The sequence below is a fragment of the Neoarius graeffei genome, chromosome 3 (assembly GCF_027579695.1).
Source record: "Neoarius graeffei isolate fNeoGra1 chromosome 3, fNeoGra1.pri, whole genome shotgun sequence".
Taxonomy (NCBI): Eukaryota; Metazoa; Chordata; class Actinopteri; order Siluriformes; family Ariidae; genus Neoarius; species Neoarius graeffei.
Window position 1 is genome coordinate 78528082 of NC_083571.1, and position 24958 is coordinate 78553039.

The window sequence follows — 24958 nt, forward strand, 5'->3', positions numbered from 1 at the left end:
AGAAGCCCTTAGAGTCTCGATCAAAAACCCATCCTCGTCAGAGAATAAGAACACCATTGAGAGCATGATCAAACCCAGTGGATTTATATTACTGGCATTAAAGAAAATGAAAAATAAATAAAGCAAGCCTGCACAAACCCGTAAATTAAGTGAAAACCCCCCAATGACAAAAGAAACAGCAGCGTTAAACAAATACGTCAGCTGATGGAAGATTAACATTGAGCTTGCAAAGGAAAAGATGTTCAAAGACTCTGCTAAATATCTTTTCATCGACATCCAAGTGAGCCAAAATAACTTCCACTTTTCAAAGCCTTTCCTTTCAACCTTTAAATGGTTATTTCGTGTTTCCAGTCCTCCGTGTGCTTTAACTTTTATGGAGTTTTGTGGGCGTGACTTAATGCAAATGGGATTTTAGTTGGGTTAATTTACACGAACAAACAAACATTCACACGACTTTAGGAAAAGATTGACAAACGAGGCCTGATGTTAGCAAATCCGTCAAGCAATGTTCATTTGGACTAACTGAGCGACAATACCAGTCAAAAGTTTGGACACCTCTACATCACAGAACAATACTGAAGACATCAAAAGTGTGAAATAACACATGGAATTATGTGATAAACAAAAAAAAAAAAAAAAGTGTTAAAGAAACAAAACATGTTGGATATTTTCGATTCTTCAAAGTAGCCAGCGTTTACCTTGACGCTTTACACACTATTGGCATTATCTTAACCAGCGTCGTGAGGTCGTCACCTGGAATGCTTTTCAATTAACAGGTGCCTCGTCAAAAGATAAATTAGTGCGATTTCTGTTAGAGATCAAACTGTAAATAGTAAATAATAAAAATATAGTAAATAACCCTATTCCACAACTGGAGTAATCCATACTAGGTCAAAAACTGCTCAGGTAAGTAAAGAGAAATGACATCCATCATTCCTTTAAGACAGGAAGTGTCTTAATTAATAAAAAAGAAGAAAAACATTAGAATTAGAACACGTCCAAACTTTTAACTGGTACTGTATATACTGGCTGACTTGCCCTTTGACCCTAGATCAACAGAAAACACAAGTGTTACAGGTGACGATTAAAACTGGCCATATGGACATTGACACTTGACTTCTTAGACAAGACTCCGAAATTACTGGAAAATCTTTGAAACATAAATCAAAATGAACAGAATCCAACTACTGTACATGAGCACGCCATATGATAATGCTTAATGTTCCTTTGTTAACCAAACATAAATTCATAAATGCATGGATGGGAACACACCAAAAAAAAAAAAAAACCATGGAGTCCAGTACTTGGGTATGCAGCAATGCCTTTGGTTGCCTAAGTGCACTGATGTACGAGCTAAATGGATGTACAAGTCTCAAGAGAGATGAAAGTACTGTGGTGTGTATAATGACGTCACAGCGATGTTAAAGTAAGAAGAAAGATCAAGTGTTTGCCTGAGTGTGTCTGTGAGTGGAGGATCACCGACATGCAGTACTGTGCAAAAATCTTCGGCACATGTAAAGAAATGCTGGAGACCAAAAATGGCTTAAAAATATTAAATGAAACGTTTAAACAAAAGTACGAGAAGCAGCAGTAAACCATAATAAATGAAACCAGAGCGTCAGCGATGCAGTAGCTCAGACAGCCGTACCATGAGAAACCAGACTTGTTTAGAATTAGCCAAGTTGCTCTTCAGGAGAACAATTAGATCTTCCAAACAAAACAAATCAATCCAAACCCAGTGAAAACTCAGGGAGGAGTAGAGAGTTTCGTGAATTACGGACTGATAGACGGACGCCGCGTGATGGCAATAGCTCACCGGCCTATGGCCTTGTGAGCGAACAAAATCAATATTTGGTGTGAGACGACCCTTTGCTTTAAAAAAAAAAAAAAAAAAAAGTAGTCTGAGGTACAGCGAGTGCAGTTTGATAAGGAAATGATCTGTAGGTTTTACTGAGCATCTTACAGAAGCAGCCCCAGTTCTTCTGGACACTTTGACTGTCACACTCGCTTCTTCATTTTCCACCAAAACCCAGCAGCCTTCATTATGTTTTCTTTTTTAATCTGAAAAGTGCTCTCTTATGGAATATGCTGCTCGGATACAAACTTTTTTTTTTCCCCCCCGTAACGTTTAATTTTGCGCTGGAAAAAACACGAACGTTTGGACTCCAAACTGTTTTTGTACCGACTCGATCATGTAGAAGTCATCAAATAGAAATCTATAACAAAAAGTTTGTACGAAAAAAAAAAATAGGGGGCCCAAGACATTTGCACCGTACTGTAACCAATTGTCCTTCGGATCATAGGAATGAATGCATAGTGATTTTCACGTTTTACTAACATTCAGCTAGCCCTGTTAAAAAGGAGTTTATGTAGCTCTTATTTGAAACACTACAAACTTTATTTAAAATGCCACAACTTGCAAGCAAAAGGTAGCTCCTTGGCAACGTTTCTGCATGTGTGTGGTTCTTACGTGGTGGGCGTTGTATAAAAGGAGGAGCGGTGCTGATGGAGAGAAGAGGAAAAGGTGGAGGAGGAACGATGGGGGCAAAGAAAGCAGGCAGCTTAGAGGACGGTGGCTCAGCATCCACAGGCTGTTCAGAGGAGGACTGCACCTGCGACACACACACGTTATGTAACAAACTCTAGACACGTTCATTATACACATGTTTTTCACTCCATCATCTAGCCTTCTTCCCCAGCACACACACACACACACCTGCGTGTTGCTTCCATCTGTGCTGTTCAGTCTTCGCCCTTCCACACGAACAATGGTCTCTGTTTGACCTCCAATTACATCAATGGAGCTTGTCAACCTCCTGTATTCTCACACACACAAAAAAAAGTCACAAGCTTGCATGTAACACAATGAGAGATTCCTGGAAATGGATGCAACTCATGCACAAGGCAGCATGTACTTGAAATAATACAATACATCATACACACACAGAGACCTCAGCAAGCCAGGAGTAATAATATCACATTAAAACATCATTCACAATTACATACGGCCCAGAACTACAGAAATCCGATCTACTGCTTAGTGCTAACAGCGTTCTTTTCCTTTCCAGCCTGCACTAAAGATCAGTTCAGTGGCAGTCATGTGTGGCTGGTTATTTCTATCTGAAGGGGTGTGGCTCCATCACCTTTGGTAGGATCACAGTAAAGACAGAAAGTCAATACCGAGTCTGAGAAGTCAACAAGAGACCAAGACGTACTGTACCTGGTGGAGCAATCTGAGACGAGCTCATCGTGACTACCCTGGACACACAAAGAAATCAGGCTTCCATTAACATCCCTCTTAACTTTAACCGAGGTTGATTACTCTCAATTGGGAGAAGGTCAGTGGAGCGTACCATGTTTTTGTCAGACGAGCCTAAGGTCATGAACTGTAGGCTCATGCGCAGTTTCCTCTGTTTGTCACAGTAGGTCTTCCAGGTGTCCTCGTTGAAGCCGTAGTTAAAATAGTCGGACAGGTCCGCTCCTGATTGCACACACACACACACACACACACACACCGAAATCTGACCAAATAAAGTTGACACATTCTTCCACTTACCCCAAATGCACTAGTTCAGCCAAGTCACATTTGATGGCGAAAGTTCAATTTATTAGTTTTGCCCTGGACCTACAAAGCTAATGTAGCTTTCGCATTGTACACACTGCATTCACTGGAAATTGGAGCGATTCAGAAATCGGCTAGTTTTCACCTATTCATGCCTCAAATTACTGTAGAGCCATTCCACCAAATCGGTGCCATTTCCGTCCCTAGAAAATTCTATGTATAAATGCACATAAAAATGTACTTTAAAATACATTTTCTTATTACGCAGAATCTCCTGCACATTGATCGGATTTCAAATTTAAGATATATAATTGTAAGGATTAATAAAAACTACCTAAAACACTGAAAAATAGCACGCGTTACCTGTCCCCGCACTCTAACTTTATACTTAACTATGAAATATTATGATTAAAATCCTTCAGAAACAGTATTTCTTTTGCACGGTTGTGTGACTCCATATCTTATCCATGGTTTAAATATATTTTTTTCATAAGAAATCCACAATATTAGTTAAAATACACATTTTAGTCGTGTCCCTGGGTTTTCACTCAGTCCTGTTACCCAAACATATTACCCCATCTGACAAATTTGGAACATTCCATAAATCACATGCTCAATAGGAAGTTACGTCAGTTGTGTCTTCTGAAGGACATGGGAAGACCAAAAGTTAGTTCTCTCATTTACTTTTCTGTATATTTGATGATTTTTTTTAACTTTGACTGAAAAGGTCAATGTCAACATCCTGTTACTTAAATTATTTCTTAGATGATTTGTTTATTTTTAAAATACAGATTTTTGGTAAATCACTAGAATGTGCCAAGTGTGGTCATGCTATTAGCGATGACGCCATGTGGCTTAATTCCATGTATTAGCTAATCCTAGGCTAAAAACTCAGTCCTGTTACTTTCAGAGTTTTGGTAACAGGACTGAAAAAAAATGCAGCCATCTTTGACTTCCAAACCTTGTAACGTAGCCTGAGGTTGACCAATACACATTTTGAATAGTTAAATGTGTGTGTTATTATAATCAGTGTTGAAAAGATATAACAAATTAAGTTTAATTTGGGAGTGGTACAACAAGCAAACGGCACCCATTCGGTGGAACGTCCCTGTAACTGTTTGGCCAATAGCATTTGTATAAAACAGGAAGTCTGTATTGAAAATACCAAATATAGAATTGAACTGAAACAACAGCATATTAGCATCTAAATTACCTCCTGACAATTTCTTACTTGTGATTGTAAATCACGTGCTAAGGAAAGTCATTCGTTTTTTCAAGATGGCGGCTGCTGCTGCTCCTGGTTGAGGACTATGTAGTATACACTCACTGGCCACTTTAATAAGACATTTGTTCTTGATTCTAAGATTCCTGGTCTTAGCTGCAGGAGCAAAACCAAGTGTGGCAATCTGCTGTTGCATGCTGAGATGCTTTTCTGCTCACCACGGTTGTAAAGAGTGATTATATGAGTTGCTATATCCTTCCTGGCAGCTCAAACCAATCTGGTCATTTTCCTCTGAGCTCTCTTATCAACAAGAGGTTTGTTTCCATCCACGGAACTGTCGCTCACTCAATGTTTTTTTGTTTTTCGCACCATTCTGTGTGAACTCTGGAGATTGTTGTGTGTGAAAACCCCAGGAGATCAGCAGTTTCTGAAATGCTCAAATGATAAACCATTACTCTTATTGAAATGCAATATCAGAGCTCAGAAATGGTTTGGCTGAATGACAAATCTGACAACAAAGCCTAGTTCATATGAACAGGCATGACTGCAAACTCCATGAGGTTCTCAGCAACTCATTTTCTTTTCATTTCCTTTTGCTGCTGGAACAGGATTAAAGGGAAAGGAAAGGGTTTTCTTCATATCCTACTTGAACACACACACCTGGTTTTCTCCAAGGTTTCTCCTCCAGTTCCTCATCCACCTCCAGTGCTGGAGTGCCAACGATGCTGTCCACTGCAACCAGAGCCAGTCCTCTGACCTTCTTCCCTGGGAAACATTAGGAAACACATCCGTGCTCAAATGAGTTTTGGTCACTTCCTGGTGATCAAGTGTAAAATAAAAGTTGCTGTAGCTAAATGTAGATAATGTTAATATCTATAGCACCCATCTTTTATGGTCCCATTCTTTAATCATGGAGGAAAACCAGAAGCCATTTGGACCATCGGAGCTTCCCAAGAGGGTATACCAAATTTGATAGTACTGTAATACGTTAAGCCGTTGCTAAGATATTGTTGTTTTCAGTAACCCTCCCAAGAAGCTTGTTTGTTAACATCAGGTCACGTGGCTAAATTTATGCCCCAAGTTCGGCGTCGATATGGAAACATTTTGCTGAAAAACAGCCATCAAATCTGTTCGCACGTTCAAAAAAAAAAAAAAAAATCCAAGGAGGTCACTGTGATCCAAAGTTTGTGAAGATTGGACAAAATTTGTAGCAGAGAAATTTTACCAAAAACAAAAGAGGCAGGAAAGCCAGTATAATGGAAATTAACATTTTGGTATTTGTTGTACTCAGCATGACCCAAACATCAGAGCAAAGTGAAATCATTTTTTGCCAAATGCTGCTATATAGACTAGGGGGACCGTCCCCGTCGTTTTCCGGGGACCGTCCCCAGAAACATCCCAGTTTTCAAACCATGACCAACAGACCCAAAGGAAAAAAAAAATAATAATCCACACCAAGACCAAAATATCTACCAGATTTCAGCAGATGCCTCGCGTTTTGTTTTGTGGATCACTTTAAGACAGCCTCAGGCCGATAGCAGAGATGTTCTAGAGCACCTCTGGCGATAGCTTTTCCAGCACTTTGATTGGTGGAGCTGAGGAACACCTTTTTAGCGGAGCGCTAGAATCTTTGCCTTTGCACTCTGCCGATCCAACGGCATCTCAGGTGGCTTGGACACATGCACTGTATGGACTCCGGGCGTGTTCCCAAGGTATGAGGAATTGCACGAAGGGACTTGTCCTGTTGGAAGACCTCACCTCCGCTTTAAGGATGTGTGCAAAAGGGACCTGAAATTGGCAGGTATCAACCCTAACACCTGGGAGAACATCGTGGCCTCATGGGAGTCTTGGAGGGCTTGTGTGAGAAACTGCTTGCGTGAGAAACGGCTTGCAGAAAGCTGAAAGGGACAGGAATGAGCATCTCGAAGCGAAAAGAGCCGAGAGCAACATCCTCAAGAGCTCCAGCTGAATTTGTTTGTGCCAGATGTGCGAGAGACTGCCGCTCTGGAGTCGGCCTATTCAGCCACTCTAGAAAGTGCAACAGCACCTAGTGCTACGCCATCGTCCTCTAATATGAACGGATGCCTGTTCTGTAGAAGTCACTCGTTCAGCTTTGACAGATCGCGTCATCCGTTCCTGGACAGGTGAACCATAGTCTTTTCTTGTAGGTCGAAGTGACATTGTTGGTCATCTAGCCTTTAAATGTAGAAGTGATATTTTGCGAGGTTGTATATGACATAACATTGCTTGCCACACTGTATTGAGATGTCGCAGTTGACCTAACAAACTCTCGCCTGCTGCGGCCAATGCTAGTAGGAGAAATCCCAGTACAACACCAATCAGTCAGCTCAAGTTGTTGCTAGATGTAGCGTTGCTGTAACAGAAATCCAGCTGAGGTAAAATTGTAATAGTTCAACGGCATAAGCTAACTCGCACACAAATTGGTGTGTTATCCCACAGAGTAGCTGGCTATGGAAAGGTGTAGGCTTACAGTAATGTTACCAAAGTGTCATTAATTTGTATAATTTGTTGTGATGTGTAGCAGACTACACAGTTTGATTAAGGCTACTCAATTAGGCGAGGTCATCAATACAGCTAGGCTATGGGAGATCAGGAATCATTTGTATCCTCAATAACAATAATAATAATAATAACAATAATAAACCACCATACATTGAAATTGCTTGGATTGAAGTAAACTGTTTATTTAAATTATGTGTTTTGTATATTTTTAAATACATTGTCCATTAGTAGTGGCATATACGGTAATTAATTTAATTTATTTACTTTCATGGGTCTAAAACACTTCAGCTAGCCTACAATTTAAGAATCTATAAATCCATGTACCCGTACAAGAGATTTTCACATTGCCTTTAATTGACGTGAACCGAAAGCAGTTGCAGAATCGGCCTACGGTGCATTCAGTGAGGAAAATCCCACTTTTTTATGCAATGCATGATCAAAATACATGAAAAACTAGAAACGTCCCCCTTTTTATTACAAAGATGAAAACATTATACGTTTTTAACGAGATTTTCACCACCAAACCGAAAATGTTCCCGGTTTTCTCCTCAGAAATCTGGTCACCTTACTATAGACTCCAATGTGGTAGTGGAAGATAAAAGCATACAATTACAACAGTGTTTGTTCACCTTCCCCAATTATAGCTGTTCCCCCATATGTCATTTATTATTTAAAGATAGAGTTGAAAAGGTTAAAGGTCAGCAGGCTTTTACCTGACACAGTGGTTTTGTCCGAGGTCTTGAGATCGACGGGAGTGCTACTGCAAAATGGAAAAACACAGAACACTAAAGTTACTTCATTAAAACAGCAGCACTGCTATAGTGATGCCACGGTATCAGAGGTCAGTTCCAGAAAGCCTGAGAGTCACCTAAATCTAGAGAGTTTTCACTTTCGGATAGAAGTATCCGAGCACGTTTCATCGGTATCAGAAACGTACTGATAGAGTGCTTTAATTTAGATGGCTTTATTCATTCTGTATGTGCTTATAAAGCTATACGTAAAACAAGACAGAGTCCTCTATATCCCCCGCCCTATATACCAACTATACACCAAGTTTTAGGATATTATTTGTCATGTTTTTCAAGTTCTGCTGCAGGAAACCAACCCGACCTCTTTACACTGACCTTAGCAGCCCATGGCATAAATGCACCAGACCGTTGGTCCAGCTGAGCTAAAAATTAAAATTTCTCACATTTCTTAGCATCTAAAGGCACATATACATTACTTAAATCAACACATATACCAACTTAAGACCATACCACTCGTAGTTTTCAAGTTCTGCTCCGGAAACAAAACCTACCTCTAAGACTAACCTGAGAGACTAAGTCTGAAATTGTTTCCATGGAAACATCTCATTATCTCTAGCCGCCTTATCCTTCTACAGGGTCGCAGGCAAGCTGGAGCCTATCCCAGCTGACTACGGGCGAAAGGCGGGGTACACCCTGGACAAGTCGCCAGGTCATCACAGGGCTGACACATAGACAACCATTCACACTCACATTCACACCTACGGTCAATTTAGAGTCACCAGTTAACCTAACCTGCATGTCTTTGGACTGTGGGGGAAACCGGAGCACCCGGAGGAAACCCACGCGGACACGGGGAGAACATGCAAACTCCGCACAGAAAGGCCCTCGCCAGCCATGGGGCTCGAACCCAGGACCTTCTTGCTGTGAGGCGACAGCGCTAACCACTACACCACCGTGCCGCCTCCATGGAAACATGAAAAATTAAAATCTCTCAAAATTCCTTAGTATGAAAAGGCACATCTGCATCACCTTGTTAACATGGATACCAAGTTTCAAATCCGTATCACGAATAGTTTTGGATATACGCTCTGGAAACGAACATCGCTCTTAGAAACTAAGTCAAAATCTATTTTTTATGTAAAAATTTGAAAACATTTTTTTTTCAAAAATCCAAAAATAGCAAAAGGCTCCAGTTCACATGTTTGATATGTATACTAAGTTTCATGAAGATATCTTTAATAGTTTTAAAGCTATGGCCTGGAAATGAAAACGTGACCGGATGGACAGAACCAGTTTCTATATCCCCTGCAAAACTTCGGGATAATTAGACTAAAATTTTAAATACAGACAATAAAAGCCTTAAGCATTCAAATACTTGTTAAACGTAATTACATTTATCAATGTCGACATTTTGTCATTATTTGTTTTCTACTGGCATTTTTTTTTTTTTATTCTAAAAACGTAAAAAAAAAAAAAAAATCTACAGTTGTGCTTGAAAGTTTGTGAACCCTGTTGTTCAGAATGTTCTAGATTTTTGCATAAATAGAATAGGACCTGATGGTGGTTTAGGTCCTATTTATACAGAACATTCTGAACAACAGAGTTCACAAACTTTCAAGCACCACTGCAAGAGTTTGTAAAACAAGGACAAAACAAATCCTTCCTTCTGGGGGAAAAAAAAAAAAAAGTGTTGCATGTGATTCATTACATTTTCAGAACTTGGGAACAAATCATTTTAATCTGTTTTTCTTTTCCTTTTCGTGTGTGTGTGTTTTTTTTTTTTGTTTGTTTTTTTAACTGGCAAAACTTCATGCCTCAATCTGAAACCAAGTTGAGAAAGAATGCAAAAATTAGACGCTCATGTTACACATGGCAGTTTTAAATAGTTAATCGTGAACCAGTAATCTTTGCCATAATTACAGAAAAAAATTTACAAAGTCAGCAATTTCGGTGGACGTTACCTCAAGTGACTTTGAAACTCATTTGAAACAAATACAGTTTCAGCCCAGATGTTGTAAAGTCACAAAATCATAACCAGCCCCAAAACACATGTACACATGCTAGAACGCCTCAATGCTAGTGCAAGAGGGGGAGGCAAGAAATGCCCTGGGATGCCACCAGACCCTTTTTGACGGATGCAGTTTTTCCATAGCACAATTACATTCTGGGGCAAGTTTAAAAAAAAAATCCATTCAAATATTCAAAGGGAAGATGAAGTACAATTCCCAATGACCTTAATAGTAAAAGTCAAGTAAAAGAGGCGACTTGGAACATTTTTGCCTTTCTTTGAGCTTCTATTTTATTGAGAGCTGCATGTGATGTGTGAGAATAACTCCCCACTTAAAGATTAATGACCTCACCTCAATGTTCTTTTGTGGGCTTATTTTTATTTCAGCCTTTATTTTATTTGTAACTTGGTACAGAATGATGGTTCCGCCTTAAAAAAAGGTTTAAAGAAAATAAAAAATAACAGGAAACAGTGCAGGGCATGAGTGTTTTGCTTGACCTCAGACAGCGATTACGCACGTGCTCTGGATCCTGCCGGTTTTGATGTTGCCGATAGTAATGCACAAGTTGTCGTCGCTTTCCGAGTCGCTATCTGCATCCTGCATGATGAGAGAAAGCAAGTGTTTACTATTCTGGTCATTTACAAAACCAAGGATGAAGGAAAAATAGCTACCTGATTATCCACGCCATTGCCTCCTTCCACATCTCCTCCAACCAAAGCACTGGGAATTTAAGGCACGGTTAGACAAATACAAAAATAAATTAATTTTATATAAATAGAGGCACAACTTAGTAGAGCTTTCCTTGCTCCAAGGCAATATTTCTCATTTCCCCATTAGTGGGCCGCAAAATTTTTCTCAAGTTTGAAGCCAAATACTAAACAGTTCAGGATGTCGTAGGGTCCCAAATTCGGTAGCTGGTTTGCCGAACACTTTTCAAATGGAATAAATACGTGTGGGTAAATTATTTTGTCACATTTAACCCCCACACACGCGCACACACAGCAGGCTGAATAAATGAATACATTTGTGGGTAAATTATATGGATCTGTGACGCCTGTTGGAAGAGAAGAGCAGGGAGGATTGAGAATCGAGCGGCTGTGGCTTGTTTAAACCCGATACTTAAACTTGTAGCATCCTAGCAACCATTACAAAGACATACAAAAAGCCCAGAAACTCCTATTTACTAGGGCAAAAACGATACAGGATTTATCTTGTAGTGTCCTGATCCCCAGATCTTTAACCCAGCCACATATAAAGAGTTGTCCTCCTCCAAGCTCTTCCAGCTTTTCATCTGTTTGTCCGTGTAGAACGATGTCTGCAGCACCAGGTAGTTTGAGATGTCGGGGAACTCAATCTCATCTCATTATCTCTAGCCGCTTTATCCTTCTACAGGGTCGCAGGCAAGCTGGAGCCTATCCCAGCTGACTACGGGCGAAAGGCGGGGTACACCCTGGACAAGTCGCCAGGTCATCACAGGGCTAACACATAGACACAGACAACCATTCACACTCACATTCACACCTACGGTCAATTTAGAGTCACCAGTTAACCTAACCTGCATGTCTTTGGACTGTGGGGGAAACCGGAGCACCCGGAGGAAACCCACACGGACACGGGGAGAACATGCAAACTCCACACAGAAAGGCCCTCGCCGGCCCCGGGGCTCGAACCCAGGACCTTCTTGCTGTGAGGCGACAGCGCTAACCACTACACCACCGTGCCGCCCGGGAACTCAATGAATGGATCATTTTCCAACTCATAATGAATGAATGAATGAATGAATGACTTTATTTAAACAAAATACATTGGTCAGCAGGGCCGTGCATGTACAGATACAAATAATTACAAATACAAAAGACTAAAAATATACACAATCTTTTAAAAAAAATAAAATAAAAAAACCCCACCTTAAATCTGTTGATTATCTTCACATTAAGTTAATCGTATGCATAACTACTGTCTTTGTATTTAGTTACAGCTATAATAGAATCAACATTTATTTTACTAATGTCAAATTTACGAGTTAAATTTTTCTTTCATAGGATCTAATCCCATTGAGCGAATCCTGTATCCACTTCTTTTGAGTGAACTTCTTGGTTTTAATAACTTGCTTGCTGTACACAAACATGGCAATAAGTTCTTGTGTTAATGGACCAGACTCCACTTTTGGATCATTAATCCCTTTTGACTGAGAATGCCCTGTATGCATGGTTTGGCTTCTGGCACATCCATACAGTTTTAAATACAATACCTACAATTAAAAACAGTTTGTTTTTATTGCGTTTATTTAATTCCTGGGCTCCCATCTGTAACAGGGGGTGATGTTGCATCCCATTAATACACTTTACAATACATTATTAGATTCTAATAGAATAGATGAGCCAAAATAATAGGGGATCTTTTTTAATGGGCCCTGACTCGTTACAAGTATGAATAGGTGGGCTTTAGAGTAGAAAAGGTTGAGAACCCCTGACCTAAGGTATTGTAGTTAAGTAATTAGCCATTAAACCACATGCTTCAAGCTTTGAGTACTGTGCAAAAGTCTTAGGCACCCCCATTTTTTTTTTCATACAAACTTTGTTATAGATTTCTATTTTATGACTTCTACATGATCAAGTCAGTACAAAAACAGTTTAGAGTCCCACATTAATAAATACAAAGTACTTCCTCTCTGCTGGATCTTTCAGTTCTTTTAAATCCAGGCTGAATACTTTCTTCTTTGCCACTGCCTTTTATTAAATCAAATTTGAGGCTTTTGATTTGATTTCTTTCAGCGCGACCACAATGCACGATGGGATATATTGCTTGGATAGTGATCATCGGTTGTACACTACTTTTTGTGATACGTACATTGTGGGATACTTTGAGTGCACAGTATAGGGTGTAATAATTCTCACTATACATTCGGACAGCACTACAAAATGGCAAACTCACTATATAGTCTACTATACAGTGAGTAGGGAGCGATTTCGGACACAGGGAGAGTCAACTTGTTGTATGTAAACTTCTGGCCTACTGGAATTCTCATAGTGAATTAAAAGCTGAACTAAATCCATCTCTAACTAATGAGCTTTAAATACAAGTGCTCATTAGATTATATCGTGACTGAAGTACACATGATTAAAGTGACGTGCCAGGGCTGATGGGGAAATGTACAGTACTGTGCAAAAGTCTTCGGCCCCCTATTTTTTTTCATACAAACTTTGTTATAGATTTCTATTTTATGACTTCTACATTATCGAGTCAGTATAAAAACATTTTAAAGTCCAAACATTCATTTTCCAGCACGAAATTAAACGTTACAGGGGAAAAAAAAAGAAAGTTTGTATCTGAGCAGCGTATTCCATAAGAAAGCACTACTCAGATTAAAAAAGAAAACATAATGAAGGCGGAGTTTGCATGTTCTCCCCGTGTCCGCGTGGGTTTCCTCCGGGTGCTCCGGTTTCCCCCACAGTCCAAAGACATGCAGGTTAGGTTAACTGGTGACTCTAAATTGACCGTAGGTGTGAATGTGAGTGTGAATGGTTGTCTGTGTCTATGTGTCAGCCCTGTGATGACCTGGTGACTTGTCCAGGGTGTACCCCGCCTTTCGCCCGTAGTCAGCTGGGATAGGCTCCAGCTCGCCTACAACCCTGTAGAACAGGATAAAGCAGCTAGAGATAATGAGATGAGATGAATGAGACATAATGAAGGCTGCTGGGTTTTGGTGCAAAATGAAGAAGCGAGTGTGACAGTCAAAGTGTCCAGAAGAACTGGGGCTGCTTCTGTAAGACGCTCAGTAAAACCTACAGATCATTTCCTTATCAAACTGCACTCACTGTACCGGAGACTACTAATATTTGGTCGTCTGACACCAAATATTGACTTTGTTTCATTTATTATGGCTTATTGCTGTTTATAGTATGTTTTAGTCTTGAAACATTTCATTTCACTACTTTTTAAGCCATTTTTGGTCAACAGCATTTCTTTACACATGCCTAAGACTTGAACGTCAAATTAGGGGAAAAAAACAAGCCCAGGGTGTACCCCAGCTCTCAGCCGAACCCTGGCGGGTAGGCGGAACAGGTAACGGATGGACAGACGGATATAAAGAGACAACACTCTTGCAGCTTTTTCAACAAAGTTGCTTACATGACCAATGCATGAGCGGATGGTTGGTCTGAAGAGATCCCCGAGTGGCTTGGAGGATCAGTTTACAAGCCAGGCTTCGGAATCAGAGCATCATGTGTGTGATATTGAATAAGAAGTGAAATCTGCATCTTTAAGCTGGCACTCTAATAAACATATTCACTCCGAGATCCGGTGTCAAGTTCCACATTTTTTTTTCTGCATCCCGAGGCGAGCACTCATGTGTCGCTGAATTTAATGAGCATTCAAAAAGTCATTTCTCCCTCAGCTTCAGAGCCACTTTAAGTGGTTTTCGTGATGTGTCATTACCGAGCGCTGAGCTGACCAAGTATTAAATATGCATGCTTCATTAGTGTAGCATAACTCCACCTAATGAGAAATAGATGTAATGACCCATTTCATTCCGACTCAGTCCCTTGCACACGCTCCCTCCAAAACAATGCGTCTCTATTACTTATTACATGTTGCTCAGGCAAGGAAAAACGACCTGGAAATAAACAGCGCTTATTTGTGTGAATGGGTCAGTAGGACTTAATTGCTGCAATATATAAAGATCTATGAGGAAAGCCGGATCTGATCTTTATTTAGTCTAACGCCGGGATGATATTTTTGTCTCACAATGGTCACCATGTCAGTTTAGGCAATCATCGTGCCATAAATTCTTGCTGTGTTTTGGTCAGGAGACTGGAAACACTACAAGACTGACCCTGACCAATCAGTGTTCAGGTCCTTGCATGTCATTGGGGAGGAGGGTCAAGAAACACATCGTAGGAGCTCTCAAACGAGGGGAGAAAATGCCAGAAATATTCCGGCACATTAGCACGGTGGTGTAGTGGTTAGCACTGTCGCCTCACAGCAAGAAGGCTCTGGGTTCAAGCCCAGTGGCTTATAAGGGCCTTTCTGTGGAGAGTTTGCATGCTCTCCCAGTGTCTGCATGGGTTTCCTCCACAGTCCAAAGACATGCAGGTTAGATTAATTGATGTCTCTAAATTGAGCGTAGGTGTGAATGTGAGTGTGAATGGTTGTTTGTCTCTACATGTCAGCCCTGCAATGATCTGGCGACTTGTCCAGGGTGTACTCCGCCTCTCGCCTGTAGTCAGCTGGGATAGGCTCCAGCTCGCCCACGACCCTGCACAGGATAAGCAGCTACAGATAACGGATGGATGGATGGATGGATGGATGGATAGACTTTTCGTCAGGATGCCATGGGGCTACATCTCTGTTCTTTGATTATGTTTCACTACAAGGTCTGGTCGTCATTCCTGAAGTTCATATTTGGGCCTGACGTTGGAAATTTTGTCAGCCAATGCCAAATTTGCTATAAGCAGTACAGGTCATGTGATCAGATTCGGCAGAAACACACTCACCTGAAAATTTCAGTTTCTGTCCTTTTATCGTCATCATCACCAGCAGCTTCGTCCACATCGTCATTGTCTAGAAGAAGAAGTGACCAGACAGAATAAAGAAGTGACTGATGGAGTGTGTGATGTTTTCAAACATCAATCAATCCAAACAGGCAGAGGTTTGATCACAGTTTGCTAGCAGTGTGTTGTGTGCAGTTTTATCTCTACTACATGGCTGTGTGTGTGTGTTATCTTCTCAAAAACATCTGCAGCTAAAAATAACAGCTGGGTAAACCACCAGATAATAATATTAATCCATGTAAAGCCTGATTAGTGTTCAGTACCTGTACTGTCGGGTTTATCTGCTCAATAAGTCACATTCTGATGACGTCAGGCTGGTGTTTGATTTAACGGGTGACTTTTTTTTTTTTAAATGAATGAACTTTACTACCCAGCGTTAGAGACATGTCTCTGTAATTCTACTCACCTCCATAAAGCCAGTCCTCGTCATCCCCACTAGCGGAGCCTGTGGTTTTCTCCGTTTCCCCAGTTGACATTCTGAGCACCTGGAAAAACTCTGGGACACAAAAATCAGTCGAGAAACAAACTGGACTGGAGAAATGCTCAGGTTTTGGAGCCGCAGGTAAGAACAGCTGTCAAAGTTAGAGCCGCTGTGCGCTTTCTCAGGACACGCGCTGTTTGTGCATGTCACGTGACCTATAGGGTTTTCAGGGCCGCAGGAAGTAAAGGGCGTTCAAACCGCCCCGATCAATATATACCGTTTAATCCTCATAATCACACCTCAATGATCAATATATACCGTTTAATCCTCATAATCACACCTCTGCTATCAATATATACCGTTTAATCCTCATAATCACACCTCTGCTATCAATATATACCGTTTAATCCTCATAATCACACCTCTGCTATCAATATATACCGTTTAATCCTCATAATCACACCTCTGCTATCTATATATACCGTTTAATCCACATAATCACACCTCAATGATCAATATGTACCGTTTAATCCTCATAATCACACCTCTGCTATCAATATATACCGATTAATCCTCATAATCACACCTCAATGATCAATATATACCGTTTAATCCTCATAATCACACCTCAATGATCAATATATACTGTTTAATCCTCATAATCACACCTCTGCTATCAATATATACGGTTTAATCCTCATAATCACACCTCTGCTATCAATATATACGGTTTAATCCTCATAATCACACCTCTGCTATCAATATATACTGTTTAATCCTCATAATCACACCTCTGCTATCAATATATTCCATTTAATCCTCATAATCACACCTCAATGATCAATATACAGTATACCGATTAATCCTCTTAATCACACCTCAGTGATCAATATATACTGATTAATCCTCATAAACACACCTCTGCTATCAATATATACCGTTTAATCCTCATAATCACACCTCAGTGATCAATATATACCATTTAATCCTCATAATCATACCTCAATGATCAATATATACCGTTTAATCCTCATAATCACACCTCAGTGATCAATATATACCGTTTAATCCTCATATTCATACCTCAATGATCAATATATACTGTTTAATCCTCATAATCACACCTCTGCTATCAATATATACCGGTTAATCCACATAATCACACCTCTGCTATAAATATATACCATTTAATCCACATAATCACACCTCAATGATCAATATATACCGTTTAATCCACATAATCACACCTGTGCTATCAATATATACTGTTTAATCCTCATAATCACACCTCTGCTATCAATATATACTGTTTAATCCTCATAATCACACCTCTGCTATCAATATATACCGTTTAATCCTCATATTCATACCTCAATGATCAATATGTACTGTTTAATCCTCATAATCACACCTCTGCTATCAATATATACCGTTTAATCCACATAATCACACCTCTGCTATCAATATATACCATTTAATCCACATAATCACACCTCTGCTATAAATATATACCGATTAATCCTCATAATCACACCTCTGCTATCAATATATACCGTTTAATCCTCATATTCATACCTCAGTGATCAATATATACCGTTTAATCCTCATAATCACACCTCTGCTATCTATATATACCGTTTAACCCTCATAATCACACCTCTGCTATCAATATATACCGTTTAATCCTCATAATCACACCTCTGCTATCGATATATACCGATTAATCCTCATAATCACACCTCAATGATCAATATATACCGTTTAATCCTCATAATCACACCTCAATGATCAATATATACTGTTTAATCCTCATAATCACACCTCTGCTATCAATATATACGGTTTAATCCTCATAATCACACCTCTGCTATCAATATATACGGTTTAATCCTCATAATCACACCTCTGCTATCAATATATACGGTTTAATCCTCATAATCACACCTCTGCTATCAATATATACGGTTTAATCCTCATAATCACACCTCTGCTATCAATATATACTGTTTAATCCTCATAATCACACCTCTGCTATCAATATATTCCATTTAATCCTCATAATCACACCTCAATGATCAATATACAGTATACCGATTAATCCTCTTAATCACACCTCAGTGATCAATATATACTGATTAATCCTCATAAACACACCTCTGCTATCAATATATACCGTTTAATCCTCATAATCACACCTCAGTGATCAATATATACCATTTAATCCTCATAATCATACCTCAATGATCAATATATACCGTTTAATCCTCATAATCACACCTCAGTGATCAATATATACCATTTAATCCTCATATTCATACCTCAATGATCAATATATACTGTTTAATCCTCATAATCACACCTCTGCTATCAATATATACCGGTTAATCCACATAATCACACCTCTGCTATAAATATATACCATTTAATCCACATAATCACACCTCAATGATCAATATATACCGTTTAATCCACATAATCACACCTGTGCTATCAATATATACTGTTTAATCCTCATAATCACACCTCTGCTATCAATATATACTGTTTAATCCTCATAATCACACCTCTGCTATCAATATATACCGTTTAATCCTCATATTCATACCTCAATGATCAATATGTACTGTTTAATCCTCATAATCACACCTCTGCTATCAATATATACCGTTTAATCCACATAATCACACCTCTGCTGTCAATATATACCGTTTAATCCACATAATCACACCTCTGCTATAAATATATACCGAATTAATCCTCATAATCACACCTCTGCTATCAATATATACCGTTTAATCCTCATATTCATACCTCAGTGATCAATATATACCGTTTAATCCTCATAATCACACCTCTGCTATCAATATATACCGTTTAATCCTCATAATCACACCTCTGCTATCAATATATACTGTTTAATCCACATAATCACACCTCTGCTATAAATATATACCGTTTAATCCACATAATCACACCTCTGTTATAAATATATACCGATTAATCCTCATAATCACACCTCTGCTATCAATATTTAGCGCTGTCGCCTCACAGCAAGAAGGTCCGTGTTCGAGCCCCGGGGCCGACGAGGGCCTTTCTGTGCGGAGTTTGCATGTTCTCCCCGTGTCCACGTGGGTTTCCTCCGGGTGCTCCGGTTTCCCCCACAGTCCAAAGACATGCAGGTTAGGTTAACTGGTGACTCTAAATTGACCGTAGGTGTGAATGTGAGTGTGAATGGTTGTCTGTGTCTATGTGTCAGCCCTGTGATGACCTGGCGACTTGTCCAGGGTGTACCCCGCCTTTCGCCCGTAGTCAGCTGGGATAGGCTCCAGCTCGCCTGCAACCCTGTAGAACAGGATAAAGCGGCTACAGATAATGAGATGAGATGAGAAAATTGGCCCAATAAAGTGATGCTGGAGGGACAGAGACTAGGCCATCCCGAAACATGGCTCTTACTTTGGAGTTAAAAAGCTTACCAGATGAAAAACAAACCCTACCAAGAGAAGACTGAGCTACATTAGGAGGATTGAATGATAGGGGAGGAGAGCTGTAAGAGCCCCTGAATAACAGAAGGAATAGCATCAAAAACCACTGAAAATTCTCTAGGTGTTATCGGTATGTTATACACTACCGTTCAAAAGTTTGGGGTCACCCAGACAATTTTGTGTTTTCCATGAAAAGTCACACTTTTATTTCCCACCATAAGTTGTAAAATGAATAGAAAATATAGTCAAGACATTTTTCTGGCCATTTTGAGCATTTAATCGACCCCACAAACGTGATGCTCCAGAAACTCAATCTGCTCAAAGGAAGGTCAGTTTTATAGCTTCTCTAAAGAGCTCAACTGTTTTCAGCTGTGCTAACATGATTGTACAAGGGTTTTCTAATCCTCCATTAGCCTTCTGAGGCAATGAGCAAACACATTGTACCATTAGAACACTGGAGTGAGAGTTGCTGGAAATGGGCCTCTATACACCTATGGAGATATTGCACCAAAAACCAGACATTTGCAGCTAGAATAGTCATTTACCACATTAGCAATGTATAGAGTGGATTTCTGATTAGTTTAAAGTGATCTTCATTGAAAAGAACAGTGCTTTTCTTTCAAAAATAAGGACATTTCAAAGTGACCCCAAACTTTTGAACGGTAGTGTATCTCATAAGAAATTCAGAATAATTATACTCGGAAGTAGGCTTTTTTTTTTATTGCAATAAAACAACAACAATGACAATGACCTGTGACAATAAGGTAAAACAAGAGCAAATGACTAATACAAGTACATAAAGACATAAAGTAAATTACATTAATCAACTGAAAGGGAAAAAAAGAGGAATATATATTTGAGAGCGTTCAGAAGTCTTGTATTTTTCTTATTGCGTACAAACTTAAGAGGAGTTGAGAAGAGAGGTCATTTCTAGAATAAAAATATTAAAGAGAGTCTGATTCTTTTGGCATTTCTGTTTATGAATGAAAAACTTAGCCTGTAAAATATAAAAATTAACTAAAAATTCAAACAATAAATCAGTTGAGTTTTCATAGTAGAAGAAAATATCTTTAAGAGTGAAAACATAATGACCCTGCTGCGCAAAAAGATAGAAACTAAGGTCTGTTAGAAATTGTTTTACTATATTACAGTAAAAAAATAAATGTACAAGTGTTTCACCTTCTTTATCACAAAAAGAACAATTCAAACTTATGTCAGTGTATTTGGAAATATTTACATTTGTAGGGTAAATCTTGTGAAGAATCTTAAAATGAATTTATTTAATTTTATTAGTGATACAATATTTGTGAGGTAGCAGCCAAGCCTTCTTCCAGTTGATATTATGAACTAAAGAGTTCCAAAAGAATTTCCCTCTAGGAGAAATTTTGTTCCTGAGTTGAAGAGACTGACGCACATGTTTATTGTCACATTTTTTTTATCAAATATATTAATGCCGTTCAATACAAATTCTGAAGAAGGGGTATTAATAGGTAAATGATATGACAAGTGACTTTTAATAAGAAGAGCTAATCCTTGAGGGATTGCTTTGATTACTGTGTTAAATTGACGAAAAGGTATAGGGAAGTAGTAACGTGATAAAAAATTGCTCATATGTCAACAAAGTGCCAGAATTATCAAACAAAGAAATAACATCACATATACCATGTTCAAACCATTTAGGGTAAAATAAAGTTTTGTTTCTCACAGTAATGTCAGAATTGTTCCAGATAACGACTTTATGGGGGGAGAAGTTATGAACAAAGCACATTCTCCAGGCAAGTAGGCATTGCCTATGGAAATTATTAAGTTTAATAGGTAATTTAGATGGGACGAAGTTGCACTTAAGAATAAAAGAAAGACCACCTAATTTATTGAATATGTGATTAGGGATAAAAAAAAACCACAGTGAGTTAGGTTGTAAAAGGCATCTTCGAATCCATTCAATCCTGAAGGAATCAGTTGTGTTAGAGAAGTCTAAAAATCTAGACCTCCATTAGCTTTACAATCAGTCAGCACTTACTTCTTCAATTTATGAGGTTTATTTCTCCATATGAAATCCAGAAGGGGCGGCACAGTGGTGTAGTGGTTAGTGGTGTCGCCTCACAGCAAGAAGGTCCGGGTTCGAGCCCCGTGGCTGGCGAGGGCCTTTCTGTGTGGAGTTTGCATGTTCTCCCTGTGTCCGCGTGGGTTTCCTCCGGGTGCTCCGGTTTCCCCCACAGTCCAAAGACATGCAGGTTAGGCTAACTGGTGACTCTAAATTGAGCGTAGGTGTGAATGTGAGTGTGAATGGTTGTCTGTGTCTGTGTCAGCCCTGTGATGACCTGGCGACTTGTCCAGGGTGTACCCCGCCTTTCGCCCGTAGTCAGCTGGGATAGGCTCCAGCTTGCTTGCGACCCTGTAGAACAGGATAAAGCGGCTAGAGATAATGAGATGAGATGAGATGAAATCCAGAAATATTTTGTTGATCTGTTTTATCTTTCAAAAATAGGGAAAGAGAGGGATAAACAAAATGAGAAAGACGCTTTAGACAGTAAAGTTCTTCCATATATACTTAGATCTCATTGTAACCAGGAGTTAAAGATGTTCTTGACTTTAATTATTTTTCCTGCAAAATTCAATTCCTCTCTATTCTTGGGGTCCTTAGTTATTTGTATTCCTAAATATTTAACTGTTTGCTTTACTGGGATGTTATTCATTATGGTGTCGTTGCAGTCATGTAGGGGTAATATTTCACATTTTGAAATATTCAACTTGAGACCTGATGCATTAGAAAATTGCTCTAGGAAGTAGGCTTTTTTTTTTTTTTTAGTTTTTTTTATTGCAATAAAACAACAATTATTTTTCCTGCAAAATTCAATTTTCTTCCAAAATTCAATTCAATATTTAACTGTTTGCTTTACTGGTATGTTATTCATTATGTCATTATGTTACTGGGATGTTATTCAATGTGTGGGCGGCACGGTGGTGTAGTGGTTAGCGCTGTCGCCTCACAGCAAGAAGGTCCGGGTTCGAGCCCCGTGGCCGGCGAGGGCCTTTCTGTGCGGAGTTTGCATGTTCTCCCCGTGTCCGCGTGGGTTTCCTCCGGGTGCTCCGGTTTCCCCCACAGTCCAAAGACATGCAGGTTAGGTTAACTGGTGACTCTAAATTGACTGTAGGTGTGAGTGTGAATGGTTGTCTGTGTCTATGTGTCAGCCCTGTGATGACCTGGCGACTTGTCCAGGGTGTACCCCGCCTTTCGCCCATAGTCAGCTGGGATAGGCTCCAGCTTGCCTGCGACCCTGTAGAACAGGATAAAGCGGCTACAGATAATGAGATGAGAAAACAACAATGACATTGACATGTGACAATAAGGTAAAACAAGAACAAATGACTAAAACAAGTACATAAAGACAAAGTAAATTACATTAATCAACTAAAAGGAAAAAAAAACAAGAGGAATATATATTAGAGAACGTTCAGAAGTGGAAGTGGGCTTTTTAAGATAGTGTTTGAAGCCGTGTGACGTTTAACTCCTGCGACAGACAGCATGGTGCCACGTCATCTTTACGAGACCCAGCTGGTTTGTTTTATTATGAAGTCTGAGCGAAAGTTTCACTGACAGCGGGTTGTTGTTGTTTTTACCGTTTTGTCCTGTTCAGGATCCCTGGAACAATGTTGTCTGCAGATGTTTTGACGTCTTTGCCCGGACAGATGTGGGAGACGGTGCTGTCGAAGGTAAACAGAGCGGTTGTTTTCCTGGACGGGCCGTGTGCGGAGAGCCTGCACTGGAGCGGCGGGGCTGCTCTTCTGTTCGGGGCTGGAGCGCGCAATGTCAAGAGCTTTTCCAGCTTCGAGGCCGGAGCAGAGAACGAGCCCAAAGCGGTGTTCGTGGTCAGCACGCTGCTGAAGGGAAGAACCGCGGACATTATAAAGGACATCGTTGGTCAGAGCCACTTCAGGTGCTGCGTGGTGTTGACGGCTGTGCCGCACTCTGTGCACCTGCTGGCTGAGGGAGGCCCCGGGCCCGAGCTGGAGGCCCGTGTGATGTTTACACGCTTCCAGGAGAAGCTGTGTGGGTGGATGGGCGACGCCGAGTACACAGCAGAGGTCATGCATGCTCCAGTGCACTTCTCCAGGGTGTCTCCTCAGCTCCTGATCACACCCGGTTTCTCAGACCTGTTCCCGCTGTTGGGCACAGATCTCACAACCATCAACAAGAAGAGGCCGGAGAAACGGCGCTTCTCCAATCTCACCGACCTGGACATTCACGCGCTTCCTGAAGAGCTGCAGGTGAAGATCAGAGCTCTGGCCTCGGCTCTAAACACCCTCTTCGAGTCCTCGAACACGCGAGAAGAAAGCTTCACCGTGGGCCCCATGAGTCGCCTGATTGCTGCCGAACTGGCCAACCATCCTCAGGCTAGAAACCGGAGGAAATCCTCTGCACACAAAGCCTCTGTGGTCTTCATTGACCGAACTCTTGATCTCACAGGTCGAGTACTAAAATGCACCAGCTACAATCTCGGTCCGGAACCTCAGTAATACTGAGATGCGCCAACTACAGCAAAACGGTCATTCCATGTCAAATCTCCGGATGCTCCCACTTGACCATCTCAGATTTGGCTGAAAAAATTCCAAGAGGTTCACACACGTCCCAATAGGAAAAGTTCCAAATTTTAGCTCCCAACTGCTTATAGTTGCCTGGCAAGCTGGAGCCTATCCCAGCTGACTACGGGCGAAAGGCGGGGTACACCCTGGACAAGTCGCCAGGTCATCACAGGGCTGACACATAGACACAGACAACCATTCACACTCACATTCACACCTACGCTCAATTTAGAGTCACCAGTTAACCTAACCTGCATGTCTTTGGACTGTGGGGGAAACCGGAGCACCCGGAGGAAACCCACGCGGACACGGGGAGAACATGCAAACTCCGCACAGAAAGGCCCTCGCCGGCCACGGGGCTCGAACCCGGACCTTCTTGCTGTGAGGCGACAGCGCTATCCACTACACCACCACTTTGAGATCGCTGTATCTAGAAAAGTATTTAAGCCGGGTCCTTCACATTTTCAAGGGTCAAAATCTGGCACCAGTACTTGTAGAATATGGACTTTTACATGTGTGCTTTTGGTTTATCATAGAATTCTGGGGGCTTGAATTTGCTCAGAAATTCTACACTACGCTCTGTGGCAGCATATTTGAAGGACTGTGGAAATTGCAATTTCAAAGACAGAGGCTTGATATTGCACATACAGCTTCCCATATATACTGTGCACTTTGTCTTCTAAAACTGCCCCTCTGTGATGAGCGGCTTGGAAGATATTAAAGTTTAAAAATGGAAAAAATTAATTCAGTGACGTTTTTGGCATGTTATAGCAAAAACATGACCGCATCCACCAACATAAAATTGACCGTTTTGGAAAGATTAGATGTCTGTTTTTAACATATCCAAAATTTGT

The 24958-nt window shown here is 40.3% G+C and overlaps 2 protein-coding genes across 2 annotated transcripts in view; one reads left to right on the forward strand and one right to left on the reverse strand.

Annotated features, from left to right (window-relative positions):
* The window catches only part of fip1l1a (FIP1 like 1a (S. cerevisiae)), a 60539-nt gene extending 44446 nt beyond the window's left edge, over positions 1–16093 (reverse strand). The window contains exons 1-10 of the mRNA XM_060916034.1: positions 16024–16093; positions 15561–15627; positions 10737–10785; positions 10583–10662; positions 8021–8067; positions 5445–5549; positions 3354–3481; positions 3221–3258; positions 2717–2816; positions 2471–2612 (exon numbers count right to left, since the gene is read on the reverse strand). Coding sequence (XP_060772017.1) covers positions 2471–2612; positions 2717–2816; positions 3221–3258; positions 3354–3481; positions 5445–5549; positions 8021–8067; positions 10583–10662; positions 10737–10785; positions 15561–15627; positions 16024–16093 — 826 coding nt within the window. The remainder of the gene's footprint in view (positions 1–2470; positions 2613–2716; positions 2817–3220; positions 3259–3353; positions 3482–5444; positions 5550–8020; positions 8068–10582; positions 10663–10736; positions 10786–15560; positions 15628–16023) is intronic.
* Positions 16094–23038: 6945 nt separating this feature from the next.
* The window catches only part of scfd2 (sec1 family domain containing 2), a 417589-nt gene continuing 415669 nt past the window's right edge, over positions 23039–24958 (forward strand). Inside the window, exon 1 of the mRNA XM_060917394.1 lies at positions 23039–23988. Within this exon, the coding sequence (XP_060773377.1) occupies positions 23172–23988 (817 nt within the window). The 5' untranslated portion in view covers positions 23039–23171. The remainder of the gene's footprint in view (positions 23989–24958) is intronic.